This window comes from Saccharomycopsis crataegensis, assembly GCF_037102585.1.
Source record: "Saccharomycopsis crataegensis DNA, jcf7180000000074, whole genome shotgun sequence".
Lineage (NCBI taxonomy): Eukaryota > Fungi > Ascomycota > Saccharomycetes > Ascoideales > Saccharomycopsidaceae > Saccharomycopsis > Saccharomycopsis crataegensis.
Genome location: NW_027043821.1, coordinates 445,748 through 461,732, shown reverse-complemented (window position 1 = coordinate 461,732; position 15,985 = coordinate 445,748). Strand labels below are relative to the sequence as shown.

At 37.2% G+C, this 15,985-nt stretch overlaps 3 protein-coding genes across 3 annotated transcripts; 2 read left to right on the top strand and 1 right to left on the bottom strand. All coding sequences in view use genetic code 12, as the record gives it.

Moving 5' to 3' along the window:
- Positions 1-202: 202 nt before the first annotated feature.
- On the top strand, positions 203-3,007 carry DASC09_020560 (Boi2 protein; the record flags this gene model as incomplete). The annotated part of the gene is made up of 1 exon (XM_064995659.1): positions 203-3,007. The coding sequence occupies one exon, from the start codon at positions 203-205 to the stop codon at positions 3,005-3,007; it is 2,805 nt and encodes a 934-aa protein (XP_064851731.1).
- Positions 3,008-8,929: 5,922 nt separating this feature from the next.
- On the bottom strand, positions 8,930-10,318 carry DASC09_020550 (NADH-quinone oxidoreductase subunit D; the record flags this gene model as incomplete). Its single annotated transcript, XM_064995658.1, has 1 exon — positions 8,930-10,318. The coding sequence occupies one exon, from the start codon at positions 10,316-10,318 to the stop codon at positions 8,930-8,932; it is 1,389 nt and encodes a 462-aa protein (XP_064851730.1).
- Positions 10,319-11,808: 1,490 nt separating this feature from the next.
- Positions 11,809-15,759, top strand: CYK3 (Cyk3p; the record flags this gene model as incomplete). Its single annotated transcript, XM_064995657.1, has 1 exon — positions 11,809-15,759. The coding sequence occupies one exon, from the start codon at positions 11,809-11,811 to the stop codon at positions 15,757-15,759; it is 3,951 nt and encodes a 1,316-aa protein (XP_064851729.1).
- Positions 15,760-15,985: the final 226 nt, after the last annotated feature.

The window sequence follows — 15,985 nt, the reverse complement described above, 5'->3', positions numbered from 1 at the left end:
ACAAATAATAATTCACACACGCCAAGCAGATCGTTGCTTCGTTCTTTGACCTTTGACTAAAGTTGCCTGCTCTCTACCCCCCCTTTTTTCTGCCAACTAATAATTATTTATTTACTGTGCTGTTACTCTTTTCTTCTTTTTCTCAAGGCGGTTATCGTCTTATCTAAAGTTTCAAAAATAATAATTAGTCAGGCAGCTACACATGTCCATTTTTGAACCCCAGTTTGCCCAGGCAATCAAAGAGTTCAATGCCCGTTTGGGTGACGAGCTTTCAATAAAGCCAGGCGATACTATTGAGATCATCGCCGATGATCGTGAATTCAATGATGGTTGGTATATGGGTAAAAACTTGAACTCCAACATGGCAGGTTTATACCCCAAATCATTTACCAAGCCTGCTCAAAACCCAAATAACCGAGAGCTACATCGCAAGCAGTCAAATGATTCGAGTTTATTGCGCTCAAGGCTGAGAAATAGACAATCTTTATCATCGCCTTTGAATTCGCCGATTCCATCAGCGTCTCCCCAATCGCATTTTAATAACAGCAACCAAAATTTCAACGGCGGCAGTACACGGTCAAGCACTTCTTCAAGACTCTCTTCTCCAAACATCAATAAATATAACAACTCGGTCAACAGCTCTCAGAATAACAATATTACCGGGTTGATAAATAACCAAAGATCGAATAGTGGCAAATTCAGTAGTTTTGACGAAGAACATGTTAAACAGTCATCATCTGGAAATCATCGCAGCAGTCATTCGTCGGTGATCAGGACTATGTCAGAAATTGATCAAGCTTTGGAAGATTTCAGACCAAATGAATATGAGGAGGATAATTTATCGCAAAAGTCGTATGGCAACCAAAATTTTGCTTCCAAGCTGATTCTTGATTGGGACTCGCAGGACGTTGGTGATTATTTCAAGTCGCTTAATTACAATACTGAAGCAGTGCAGTTTCAAAGACATAAAATTACCGGGAATATTTTACTTGAACTAGAACTTGCGTATCTAAAAGAATTGGATATTGGTCCTTTTGGTACTCGATTTGAAATTTTTAAAATCATTGAAAATTTGAAGAACAAAGTGAATAATGGTACTCCAATACTTGAACCTCGACAAATGAATAGCCGAGCGGCGTCAAAAAGAGTATCAGGGACCGGAATAACGATTAAAAATACAAAGCAACCATTTGACAAGCCGAACCCCGTGGTCCAGCAACAACCTCCGGCAGCGAACAATTATGCCAATGAATATGCTGCGCTTGCTGCCCCGGACGTGAGTGATTACAAGATTGGTGATGGTTATACCATGGATAATCCGTACCTCAATTTGTCTACCGATAATTTTTCTGGGTCTGAACCTGTTTCAACTCAACCGCAACATGAAGATAAAGAAGAAGAAGAACAACAACAACAACAAGAAGATAATTATTCGATGTCAAGCAATAGTGAACTTATGCCGTCAATCCCAGTCCAGGATTCGAAATCGGTTATCAGCAATGACGCGCCTTCTAGTATCGCTGACCAGAGAAAATCTATTCAGCAGAAACCTGGCTACGCTAATAATAACGTTGCTACTTCGCCCCCTACCAGTGGTAGTCAAGTTTCAAAATACAACTTAAGCTCGGCAGGGTCTCCAGTATTTCTGCAGGCCCAGCAACAGCTGCAGTCTGAGGAGCGTCAGTTTTCGCCTGTTCGTAAAGCACCTCTTCCTCCAGGAGGAAGCTCTCCACCAAAACTGAAGCAAAGTACTACGGAAATTTACAGTAACTCTTCACCTTCGACTCCTAATGCTAGTCGCAATAACTCTAGCAAGCTTGGATATATTCCGTTCAGTGCTGGGTCAAGAATTCCTGATTCTCCGATTTTCCAACCACCGGAAGAAGAATTTAGCAAATTGAATTTGATCAATGAGCAGCAAGAAGAATTGTCTACTAATAGCAGTACGTCGTCATCGACGGCGGCAATAAACCAACCAATTTCGTCGCCGAAATATCGTTCTGCTAGTGCGAATGAAGCCAGCTCCAAATCGCCAACCGCGAAACACAATTTCAATCCAAAACGAGCCGTATCATCGGCAGTTGATTCTAGGCCACCGCTTGATAACTCGGTGGGCAGTAGCGAGTCGAGTTTTAAAGTGAATCAAGTTCGTAATGCCCAAACCTCCAAAGTGGTGAAGAAGACCAAAAAGCAAACGTCGGCGTTCCAAGAAGGGATCAATCGTGTTACTCCAGAAATGTCGGCGAAAACTGCCGAACATTCTGGGTGGATGTCGAAGAAATCTAGTTCGACGGTTGGTACTTGGAAGCAGCGGTTTTTCACCCTTCATGGTACGAGACTTTCTTATTTTGGGAATTTGAAAGACACCAAAGAAAAGGGGCTTATTGATATCACTGCCCACCGGGTGCTTCCAGCTCGTGAAGATGACAAGCTTGTATCGCTTTATGCTGCGACTACTGGGCAAGGGCGTTTTTGTTTTAAGCTTGTGCCTCCGGCACCAGGGTCTAAAAAGGGGTTGACGTTCACTCAACCCAAGGTGCATTATTTTGCGGTAGAAACCCGGGAAGAAATGAGGAATTGGATGTCGGCGTTAATGAAGGCGACCATCGATGTTGATGAGACGGTGCCGACGGTTAGTACCTGTTCCACCCCGACGGTTTCTTTGGCGAAAGCCCAAGAATTGTTGCTCAAGGCCCGAGAAAATGCCAAGGCTAGAGAAGAGCAACTTAAAGCGAAAGGGTTCTTGCAACCAGGGGTTAATCCTAATAATGTTGAGAGTAGTAGTACTACTCCATTGAGTTCGCCACCGATTGCTGGAGACCAGATCACTTCGCCGAATTTGGAAATAATGGGGATGGTTGATAACAATAGAGGGACGTTATCATCGTCTGAAAGTTCTATGTTTGGAGGAGGTGGGGCAGGGGATGGTAATAATAATGGGATGATGGTTTCTCCAAAACCTGAAGAAGGGCGTTCGACGAAATTTGGAAGATTTCTTAAGTCATGATTGAATATAATGATAAATCTGGGAGAGAGATAGAGAAAATAAATATATATATATATATATATATATATATATTTGGTCTCGTGTTGATCGATGGATTGAGAGTCTTATATTAAAATTCGATCTACTAATGATTGTATCGAATGAAATATACATATATAAATAAATAAATGAAATAAAAGAGGAAAGAACAAAAAAAAAAAAAAAAAAAAAAATGATGAAAAATAAAAATAAAAAGTTTTATAGATTTTTATATTAATAATGTCCTTATTTTATCATCATCATTTGATGAATATTTTTTTTGTTGTTTTACCATTACCATTTGATTAATTTAATTTATTTTATGGTGGATTTTCTCATTGATGATGATTAATATGTTTTTTTGTTTTTTTTTTGTTTGTTTTATTTTTTTCTTTTTGACTGTTATGGTTTTGTCAATCAATAGTAGTTTATAGTAGTTTAGAATTGGTTTATGTTTTGGTCCTTTTCCTTTCTCTTTATTATGCTTTTTTTTTTTTTTTATTATTATTTTTTTTGTCACAACATTTATCTTTAATTTTTCTATTCTTTATATATATATTATTATGTATATATTTTTTAATTATTCTTTTTTTGTTTTTGTTTTATTTTGATGAGTGAGACTTTTGTTTTAAAGAATGTCTCTTTTAATTATTTGAATCATTTTGATGTTGTCTTTTTTAATTTTTTTTTTTTTTTTATTTTTTCTTATAAGAGCTACTCGAATTGCTTCTGATTCTTTATATTGATGAGATTGTTTGTTTGTTTGTTTGTTTATTTATTTATTTGTTTTACACAATTATTTGCTTTGATCAGTTTTAATAGTATTTTTTAATAATATTTTTCAATAATATTTTCTGATAATGTTTTTTAATAATATTTAGTAATAATATTTATTTAATAATAATAAAATCTGGTGATGATGATGACAATGATGATGATGATGATGATGCGAGTTGTCTAATACTATTATTCTGTGTTGTATTTTTCATTTATCATTTTTCTTTTTCTCTCCCCCCCTCCCCTTTCAAAAAAAATGAAATGTTAGGTTATTTTAATTCTAACTCTCTATTGTTTAAAGGAAGTGTGTTATATGATGAATTATTTATTTATTTATTTACTATACCGCCGTCGTGGACAATATATATATACTTTTTCTGTGCGTATCGTATCGTATCGTATCGTACGTCGTAGTAAGTAGTAAGTAGTAGTAAGAAGAAGAAGAAGAAGAAGAAAAAGAAGAAGAAGGTTTTTCTGCGTAATGCGTCATGGTGGACAATTTGGGGAATTTTTTTTTTTTTTTCATTTTATTTTATTCTTTTTGTGCAGTGACGATGATTTTTTTGCTTGTGTCATTCATACGCCTGCTTAATTAATTAGGGGCAATTTGTTCGGTGAGTACTGCTCTGCACTACTACAACATACATACATACACTACCTATTATTCATTACTACTACTACTACGACAGCGGCTCTTTTTCTTCTTTTTTTTTTTTTTCTTTCCTTTCTGTCTTTCCAATACGACGCGTTTGTTATTATTATTGTCATGATGATAATAATAATAATCTTTGTTTGTTGTTTCATCAAATACGAGTCATTTATAATGTATCACTATTATTCAACACAATAGCCGGATGGATGAACAGCGATGATGAAATTTTACACTAATCGCCATCACAATCCTTCCCGCTCTCTATAGCAGTGTCACCCACCACCAAACATGAAACAGTACAAAATGACTAGGAAAAATAATAATAATAATAATAATAATAATAAAAGAGTCATTAATTCATTAGAGTGCTATATTTTGGAGATTTAAAAAAGTGTGTGAGTGTATGTAAATGTAATGTAAAATAAAATGAAAAATAAAAATGTAAAAATGTGCAAAAAAGAAAATAGTATAATATGAAATAGTGTATGGCATGCCAATGTCGGGGGGGAGGGGGAAAGAGGCTAAGAATAATAGCCATCCTTGATATTGGAAATGATGATGAAGATGGTTGTTTGTAATGTGTAGTGAGTGAGTGAATAAGTACTATGTGAGTGTTATTAATGTACGTGTGACATTTGATGGGAAATCCCGGAAATATGAGACAACTTTTTTTTTTTTTTTCCTTCTCTTGTATGATGATGATGATGGGAAAAACCAAAGTTTGTGTAAAGAAATGTGGAATGTGGAATGTGTAGTGATGATAATAGTAGTAGTAATAATAATAGTAGTAGTAATAATAATAGTAGTAGTAATAATAACAATAACAATAATAATAATGGGTATAATATTGCAACCAGCCGCTGTTTTGTTTTTTTGATGTTTTATGTTCTTTCTTTGAAATGAATAGTTTTAGATTTGAATGAATGTGTGATGATGAATAATAATAATAATAATAATAGTAATGATGATATTTTCATTGGAAATTACATCTAAAACAATTATTGTGGTTGCAAGTCTCGCATAGTTTGGAACTGATGTCGTTTATCCATATACACTCGCAACAGATCCAGGCGTCTTTGTCACTATGTGATCCAGCAGGGTTCCTTGATGAATTATTAATGGTTGGGAGACCTGTCAAGAGGGTTCTGTCCGAGCTTGAGATGTGTTGGTGTTGGTGTTGGTGTTGGTGTTCAGACTTGACGATTGAATTTGACATGATGTGAAATATTAATAGTATAGAGATGTTGTATGGTTATAGTGTGATATAATATAATATAGTATAAATGATGATGATGGTGGTGGAATATTAATGGTAATAATAATAATAGTAATAATAATAATAATAATAATAATAATAGCACCTACAATTATTATAGAATGAATACAAAGTCCAGGGAAAAACCCCAATTATTTATATATTTTGCCATCACACTTTACGACCGAAGATTGGCACACGATTGGCGGTGCAGCGATGATTTTTCAGTGGGCCGCTGCCGCCCCCCCACCCCCACCCATCGCCCTTCTTTTTTCCTTTCCCTTAAATAAATAAATGAATGAATTCCCTTCCCTCCCGCAACTTTAATTTCCCATGCGGAAGATTCCAAACATTCGGTGATAATTGGATTTTGTTATTTCTATTTCCATTATATTCACTACATTATTACTATATATATATATATATTTATATTTATATTCATTTTATCTTATTCATATTCATATCACATCAATACTCGTATCTTTTCACATCACATCTCCCTTCTGGCAACCAACCCCAGTGCTAAATTACCATGTCTTGAATCTTAGCTTAGCTTAGCTTCCCTTCCCTTCCCTTCCCTTCGGGGAATAAACTTTTTCCCAAATATGTATACACACCACCGAAATATATTCTTCTATACACCTATTACAACAAGAATGTTGTCATGGAACTGGTCACATGTTGTATATATGTATACTATATCTTGCTACCTATACTATACTATACTATACTATCTCAACTCCCCCTCTCTTCCATCTATCTGTATATTCATAATCGTCGTCATCGTCATCGTTATCGTCATCATCATCATCATCATCATCATCTACTTTGAGGAGAAAAAAAAAAAAAGCTATTCAATGATCGATCTCATCATCTCACCCACTTACATATTCGACTATGCAACGTCACTACTACTACTACTACTGCTGCTACTCCTCCTCCTCCTCCTCCTCCTCCTCCTCCTCCTCCTCCTCCTCGCTATAGCAGCAGAAAGCAACAAGTTCATCCACGGCAAAACAATCACACGTCAAACATTTTCGGTGATTACATAGAGTTATTTTCCAAATTCCACAACCTGAAACCCAAAAGCAACATGAATTAGCTAAAAGGTCTGGCAATAGTCGATGCGGGGCGGAGGGGGTGGTTACGTTAGGCTTAGTCTGCAAACTCTTTTTTTTTTTTTTTTTTTTTTTTTTTATTTTATTTTATTTTATTTTATTTTATTTTATTTTATCCCACCGTGCAGGATCTGATACTTAAACTTATACTTATCTTATTTACTTATACTTATCTTATTTATCTATATATTTATTTATTTACTTAATTGTTATTATTGCTATTGTCATATATATAGATTGTTATCTTCTATATATTATTATTACTATTGTTGTTATCTCATATCATCACTTCTCCTCTATATATTGTTGTCTTGACAGCCCCTCTCTCTCTCTCTCTCTCTCTATCAAGGGTGGAATAAAAAAAGAAAAGAGAAAAAAATTTTCCGGCGTATAAATACTATCCATCTAATGTGTAGACACAATGTTGTAATAAAATAGAGATTCTCTCTTCTATACCGAAAGGATTGATTGATTGATTGATTCTCTTCCATTCCAGAGAAGAAAAAAGAAAGGAAAAGAAAGGAAAAACAAAAAAAAAAAAAAAAGCATTTCCCCTCGCCACCGCCACCGCCACCCATATTATAATTTTTTTATTCTCTATGCTCTTACGATCATTTGATGGCAATTGATGAGATTACTATGATGTATATCATCAATCACTGCCAATACAGGACAGGACAGGACAGGACAGGACAGGACAGGGTCTGTAGTCACAATACTCCTAAATGGTAATTAATCCTCCTCTTTTGTAGATCTCCCGGCCGAGGTAAAAAACTACAAGGATTTCATATTATTATTATAATTATCATTATTATTATTATGATTATGATTATTTTTGTGTGGTGATCTTTTTCTAGGGATATTTGATTGTCGCCAATCACACCTCAACCATTTGAAATTGAGTGGCCAAAAAAAGAAAAGAAATGGGTGTGTGTGTCTCTGTCTGCTCTACAGCCAAGATTTATTAGCCAAGGATTGTCTAATTCTAATTTATTTATTCCGTTCTCTTTCTTTCTTTCCATTAATTATTAGCCCACAGCAAGCAAGATCAAACACTAAAAATGAACTAAAAATGGAAACAAAAGAAAAGAAAAGAAAAGACGGAAAATAAAACACGGAAAAAAAAAGATGTGAAAGTCAAAGTCAAAGATCGTCGTTGTGAGAATTTTCACTAATAATAAAATAGGCAATCAATAATAAGATATAGCTTCTCATACAATAGACCAACATCACATGAATAATAAATAAATAAATAAATAAACAAATAAATAAATAAATAAACGTTCCCGCCATATGAGAAATTATTACCACAATTTATTGGGTGTCCTTACAAAGTATTATAGGTGTAGAACTTCCCAGTCCAAAACAGAGTGTTGTGGTAATAGTTTCAACGACAGCTGCTTCTCATTGAAGACATTCTATCTATCTATTTATCCATTCATCAGCGGTATTATTATTTAAGGGAAATCGGGATCCTTTTTTTTTTTTCCTACGTACGTCTGTCTGCATGACTGACTGACTGACTGACTGACTGACTGACTGTCTGACTGACTGACTGACTTGAAGGGATGTCATGGATCCCATTCCTCCGTCAACAATAATAATAATAATAATAATAATCTCTATCAATCAATCAATCAATCAATCAATCCCAATATTATTTAAGTATCTCCCTCAGTTTCCTTCCCTTATACTTGATAATAATAGAAATTCATACCTATAACAACAACAACAATTCAACACACACTCTCGTCGCCTCACCTCGCCTCGTCTCTCCCTAATTCCTACAATTCATCTTCCAATTATTAAAAAAAAAATCCAAACAACGTTGGGATATTTTATTTCATTTTTTTTTTTTTCTTTTTTTTTGAAAATATAAACATATATATATATATATATATATAGCTATAGTGAATGATGATATATAGTAAATGATAATATAAAATAAACAAACTACAAAAATATTATTAGTGCAACAAAACAAAAAAAAGAAAAAAATATATATGACAATATACTACTACTCCCGTTTCTTTCATTCTTTCTTTCTTTCTTTCTTTCTTTCTTTCTTTCTTTCTTTATTTCTTTCTTGTTAGTTTCTCTCCTCAACGATCAACTTCACCAAACACAAGATCCATGGTACCAATGATCGCCACACAATCAGCCAAGTAATTACCTCTGGCAATATGGTCAAAGGCAGACAAATGGGCAAACCCTGGACCTCTAATGTGACATCTGTATGGTCTTTCAGAACCATCACTCACAAGATACACCCCCAATTCACCTTTTGGAGCCTCGATCGCGGTATAAGTGTCACCTTGTGGAACCGCGTACCCCTTGGTGAACAACAAAAAGTGGTGGATCAACGCTTCCATATCCTCCTTCATCAAGTCTCTTGGTGGAGGACTCACTTTCCAATCTTCAACCTTGACTGGCCCCGCTGGCATTTGGTTTATACATTGCTCAATGATTCTCAAAGATTGTCTGAATTCCGCCATTCTACACAAGTAACGGTCATAAGAATCACCATTGAGACCTACCGGCACATCGAAATCAACCAAGTCATACGCGTCGTAAGGTTGACTTTTTCTAATATCGTAAGGAATCCCTGACCCTCTCAACATCACCCCGGTACACCCGTAGTTCAACGCGTCTTCCGCGGTCAACACCCCAACGTCGACCAATCTTTGTTTCCAGATTCTGTTGGTGGTCAACAATTCTTCGGTTTCGTCCAATCTGTCACCAAATTGGGTCGCCCACATGTAAATATCGTCCAATAACCCTTCTGGCAAGTCTTGGGAAACCCCGCCCGGTCTAACGTACGCGGCGTGCATTCTGGCCCCCGACACTCTTTCGTAAAATTCCATCAATTTTTCACGCTCTTCAAAACCCCAAAGGAACGGGGTCAATGCCCCGACATCCATGGCGTGCGACAAAATCGACATACAATGGTTCAACACTCTGGTGATTTCCCCCATCAAAGTTCTAATGTACTTGGCTCTAAGCGGCACGTCGACGTTCAACAATTTTTCCGTGGCAAGGGCAAAACTCAATTCGTTGGTCATCATCGAACAATAATCCATCCGGTCAAAGTATGGCAAAGCTTGCATATAAGTCTTTGATTCGATCAACTTCTCGGTCCCTCTGTGCAACAAACCGACGTGAGGATCCGATCTGACAATTTCTTCCCCTTGCAATTCCAAAATCAATCTCAACACCCCGTGGGCCGCAGGATGTTGTGGCCCGAAATTCACGGTGAAGTGTCTGATCTTGGTGTTTTGGTGTTTCTTAAGATCTTCAGAGTCGCTATTTATGGTGTTGAAATCTTCGGTTATTGTGGTCTTGTTGATCGATTGGTAAGTCCCGAGAGAGTTATCAACTGATTCAGGAGGATTAATGAAAGCGTACTTTGTAGATTGGCCACCACTCAAGAATCTTGAAGTAGTAGCGACGGTGGAACGCTTTAACACCGAACGACGAGCAAATGAGAGCATTTTGTTGTTGTTGTTGTTGTTGTTGTAATGAATAAAATCAGCAGAAACAGGAAAGTAAAGAGACAAATGGAAAAAAAAAAAAAATTGAGGGATTCAATGTGTAGTTTAAGGTATTTTGTCTGTCCCTTTAAAATCAATAATAATGCTACTGTTTGGTTGTTGTTGTTGTTGTTAGTTGAGCATAAGATGACACACACACACACACATATAATAATGATAATATATATAGATATATCAACACCGTCCCACACTATGTAATTTTTTTTTTTTTTTCTCTCAACTTTTTTTTTTTTTTTTGAAAAACCGCCGCCTCGCAATTGGCCAATCTGTGAAGTGGGGGTGGGGTGGGGTGGTGATGTGTGATACCCGCGTTATCATGCGGAACAGTGCATGGATACTCTGGGAGTTTTGGTTAGTTGGTTTACCATCGTCGCCGTTTACTTATATATATATATATATATATATATGAGATACCTCATCGCTGCTGCTTGGAGATTGGAAAGTGTAAGCTGTCACCTGATGATGGTATCTTCTATGATCAATTTATTTATTTATATAAAAGCTAATCAAATCAAATCAAATCAAATTGCATATTAACGAGTCAATGAAAAGCTATCCAAGCACAAACAGCACAAAAAAACATTTAAATTTAATTTTCCACAAAAACAATATTCGATGCCCAGACCAGGATTCGATGATTCATGAGGTTGTTGTTGTTGTTGTTGTTTTATGCTGTGTGCTGTGTGCTGTGCACCTGAAATTCCATCCGTTTATGAGATTGTTTATACAGTCAGTGGTTGGTTGTGTCGGAGAGTCGCACCCAAAATGCAAGCAAGACCCATCCATCCATCTCTTAAAGCCAAAGAAGAAACAACAACTTCATCATTGGAACATCCTTTTTTTTTTTTTCAACTCTTGATTCTCCTCCAAGAAAGAGAAAAAAAAAAAAAAAAGAAATCCGAAACACCGCTGGATAATACAATACCAGGCAGGACAGACAGGCAGACAGGCAGACAGGCAGACAGGCAGACAGGCAGACAGCTTTGGTGGTTGTTGTTTTGGCATAAACCAACCACCCGTCGCAGCGGTACTGCCGAAACAGGGAAAACGTAAACAAACCATCCCCCGTCTCGGTGACTTCACTATTTTTTTTTTTTTTTTTTGCTTCTTCTTTTCCCATTTCACTTTCTCCTTAAAAAAATGTGTTTTCGCTGAATTGCATCTGATGGTCTGAAAGCTCTTCTTTTGCTTGTTCTTTTTCTTTTCTTTTCTTTTCTTTTCTTCCTTCCCTTCTTCCATCCTTCCTACATACACACACAACTTGTGACAGTCTCGCTTATGATTATTATTACATTCAACAATTGTTAGTTCCTGATCAACACAAATCACATATATTTTTACACACACACTACCACCATCATCACACAATATAGATATACATACATACATACATTCATACATACATACATTGATTCATTCATTCATATATCATGGTCAACTTCTCAGAATACGAATTGCCTTGCAAAGTTAGAGCAGTGTATTCTTGGGGTGGCGAACAAGACGATGATCTTGGGTTCATCGAAGGAGATATCATCGAAGTCGATAGCTTTGGCGATGGTAATTGGTGGCATGGTAAACTGAAAAGAAACAAAATGACTGGTAACTTCCCGCTGAATTTTGTCAAGATCATCGATGATCCCAATGGCTCTAAAGCTGATCTTTCTATGAAGGCTAATAATAATAATAATAATAATAATAATATTAATAATACCAGCACCACCCCCACCACCATCATGAAACCTGTCGAAAGTCCTGGAAATAACAATATTAACAATGTGTCGAGAAAAATGAATGATCTGCATGCAAACATCTCCACCAGTGTGGATCAAGCAACAGCAGACACCAGCTTTAGATCTACGATGCTCCCCCATCACTCGATATCGGTTCATTCATTCAAAGACCCCGACACCACCTTCGGTAATCATACCATGATGGATCAATCAATGAATAACCAATCGTTCAACCAATCATTGTCGTTGTCCCCAGAAGATATCGAAAACCAAATCCAACAACTTAGACAACTTCAACAGCTACAACAATTGCAAACGGAAATCCAAAAGAAATCACAGCTTCAAAATGACATGATGCAACGCAAATCACAAATCGCTCATTCATTGTCAACCCCTCAAAACTTGAACTTGTTAGTCAATCAACTCAATGATTTCTACGCCAATAAATCCAAAGAGGCATCGATATCCCATGCCAATCATGCCGCTAGTCTTGTCAGTAATTCCAAAGCTAATTACCTTCCTCATAGTCAAAGTGCCATGAATATTGGTAGCTTAACTGCCGGTAATAATAATAATAATAACTACAATAAAATTAAACCAGGAATTCCTCACTCAATGTCCATGCCATTCTCTCGTTTCAACCTCGAATCAAATAGAGAATTCTCCAATACTTCTACTTTGAAACCTCCTTCGGTGGTTCCTGATATGTTGAATATCGATAATGATCTTCAAATTGAAGCTTCTTCAGGAGAACACGAAGAAGATGAAGAAGAAGAAGAAGAAGAAGATCTACTACTACCACCTCCTCCACTTCCCCCTGCCCATAGAGTCCCGATCAAATCGTATAATGAGCATTCTGAACCAAACCCTGAACTTTTGCATTACTTTAATACCAGCTTGAATTTCCTTGGTGATGACGTACCTCAAACCAGTACCCCAGATAATAGCTACTTACACCCGGATGCGGTATCTAAACACGATAATAGATTTTATCAGAATTTCCAGAACTCCAATAACACCAGTTTTGTGATTCCATACGATCCAGATACTTTGAATCAATCGAAATCCACCGTCAGCGATTATCATAATAATAACCCTCATCCTCATCATTATAACAACAACACTTCACAACAACAACAACACCCAAACATTGATGATAATTCCAGCATTAGTGGGGGTACTGGAACCCATTTCAATTCAAATGAAAGTGTTTCAAGCTCGGTGTCAACGGCAATCACCGATTTCAGCGCCACCAGTGCCGGTAGTTACTATCGTCACAAAAATGTTAGAGGAGGAAATAACAATTTACCACCCCTTCCATCTGAACTTTCCCAATCAAAACAACAACAACACAAGCAACCCCAGCCAGCAGAACATGATAATGAGTTAAGTCAAAGTTTCATGAAGAGCAAGTACTTGCGCCGGGTGTCTGCCGATGATCATTTCGACCTTCAAAACTCAAAGGGCGACGTCTCGATCTTGAATGATGCCCCACCCGACCCTCAAGAAATCATCGCCGCGATTAGTTCTGTCAATGATTTGCACGCCCATGCCCATAATCCATTGGACGTGATTTTCGTTGAGGATAAAAAAAATAAGAAATCGAATTTTTTGAAAAAATGGTTTTTAAAAGATCAAGACCTTGGGAAAATCAACCCGTTGAATTCCGCCACCGGATTGATCGTCCCTAATAAACCCTCGTCGGTCGCCAATATCTTGAACGATAACCATTTGCCCCAAACTTTGAAGAATCAGAATTTCGCCGATTTGAGTATCGGGAATGCCGATACCGAAGCCTCGTGGATTGAAAACAAGGTTGATTTGAATCGTGCCACCAGTATTTCTGCCAAAGATTATAAAGTGCGTCAAAAGCGGGCGCTTCAGCATGAAAAGTACTTGATTCTTGAGCCTCAAAGATTGCTCACCGAGGCCAATAGTAACGAAGTGGTGCCGATTTCCAAGTATGGTCCTCCACCACCACCACCACCGCCTGCCGGTAATTCCCATCGGTCGTTGAATTTCGACGGTGATTTCAAAAATGTCGACGAGTTCATCCGGAATTTAAGGCATTTGCCGTACATTTCCCCGAAAACTTTTATTTCCAATGAAGTGGCGATTAAGTATTCCAGTGAACTTGATAGAGTTCGCGCGTGTTACGTGTTCTGTACCGAGAAAATCCATTTGATCGAGCTGAATGAAGTCATTGACGTTCGCAACTCGCCAGCCAAATACATCAACACCATTTTCCAACAGAAAACCGCCACGGTGTATCAATTGGCCTGGTTGATGAAAGTGTTCCTTGATGAATTACAAATTCCAAACGAATTGATAATCGGGTACTTCAAAAGACCCCACGAGGAAAACCTTAGTTTGACCACCAATCATGTGTGGAACAGTGTGTTGATTGATAATGAATGGCGATTCTTGGATTGTGCCCTCGGTAACGTTCATTCATTTTATAATTCGATTTTGAAGAACAATATCAATACCACCACCGACCACCCGGAATCCCACAAATCGTCGAGCTCGTCGACATTTTCCGGTCAATCGTTCGCCCAAACCTCGGCATCATCGATTACCCCGTATACCGCGGGGATCTCCAAGAAGAATAATTGTGGTAATAATCTTGATAAGTCGATTTATTTCTTGACCAAACCGCTTGAACTTATCCATACCCATATCCCGACATTGATTGAACAACAACATGTTTCCCCACCGTTGGATTCGATGATCGCCTTGTCATTACCATCTTGTTATCCCCAATTCTTCAAGACCGACCTCAAAATCAAAAAGTTCAACAATGCATTGACCCGTCTCCAAGACCTTGAAGTGTTTGAAATTGTTTTGGAAGTTCCTAAAAATGTTGAGGTATTCTGTTCGGTAAAACCAATTGATTCCAACCCTTCAGAGGTGGTGGTCACCAAGAAAAAAGGCGGGGCCAATAACAACAACAATAATAATAATAATAATAATAATGCTGCCTCAAAAGAGGTTGGCAATTATCGTCATTTATGTGTGTCACAGATCTTTTGGAAGAACAACGTTCGCTATTGTCGTATCAAGGCACTTCTCCCGGAAAATTGCTCGAAAGGGTTCGTTGAGATTTATAGTGGGGCTAAAGGGCTTCAGAAATCCCTTGCCAACGTCCATCCATTATCATTGACGATTCCATTGTATCATGTCCTTACTGGCGATTTCCGTCAACCGGGACCACCGTCATCATCATCACCAAATGCCCTTATGGCGAATTCTTTGGAGAACAACAACAACAAGAAAATAGTGTATCGTGAACTTCAATTTGTCACCCGTTACCCAACGATCCATTGTCAAAAACACGATCTTTACGTGAAAGACCCGCAAATCAAGAACTTGAACCCTGATTTCTCGTACATTTTCAAGATCTTGCAACATCCTAGTGCCGGGCTCACCAACGGGTCAGGGTTTCTTAAGACGAAGTTGGCGTTACAAAGCCCAACGGGGAGAATCATCAAGCTTAAAAAGAAAGAAGTGGCCAATGAAGCACCAGGAGGATCGGCCCATGGAGCCTGGGAGGCGGCAGTGAATTGTGATGAAGTTGGGGTTTGGAAAGGGTTGGTGGTTACTGATGGAGGGGTTGCATGGTGTGTTTTTGCCGAGTGGGTTTGTCGATAAGTTATTTATGATTTTTTTTTGTTTGTGTTTTTTATTTTGGTTTAATTTTTTTTTTTTTTTTTTTGTTGTAAATTGTTAACTTCAACTTGGTTTTGTTTTTGTTTTTATTTTTGTTTTTGTTTTTGTATGGTTTCATTTTTGAGATTTATTTGCTTTATAATGGTTTTGATAATCATTGATTTTTATTTTATTCACTATTATTTTGATGCATTCTATTTATATTTAA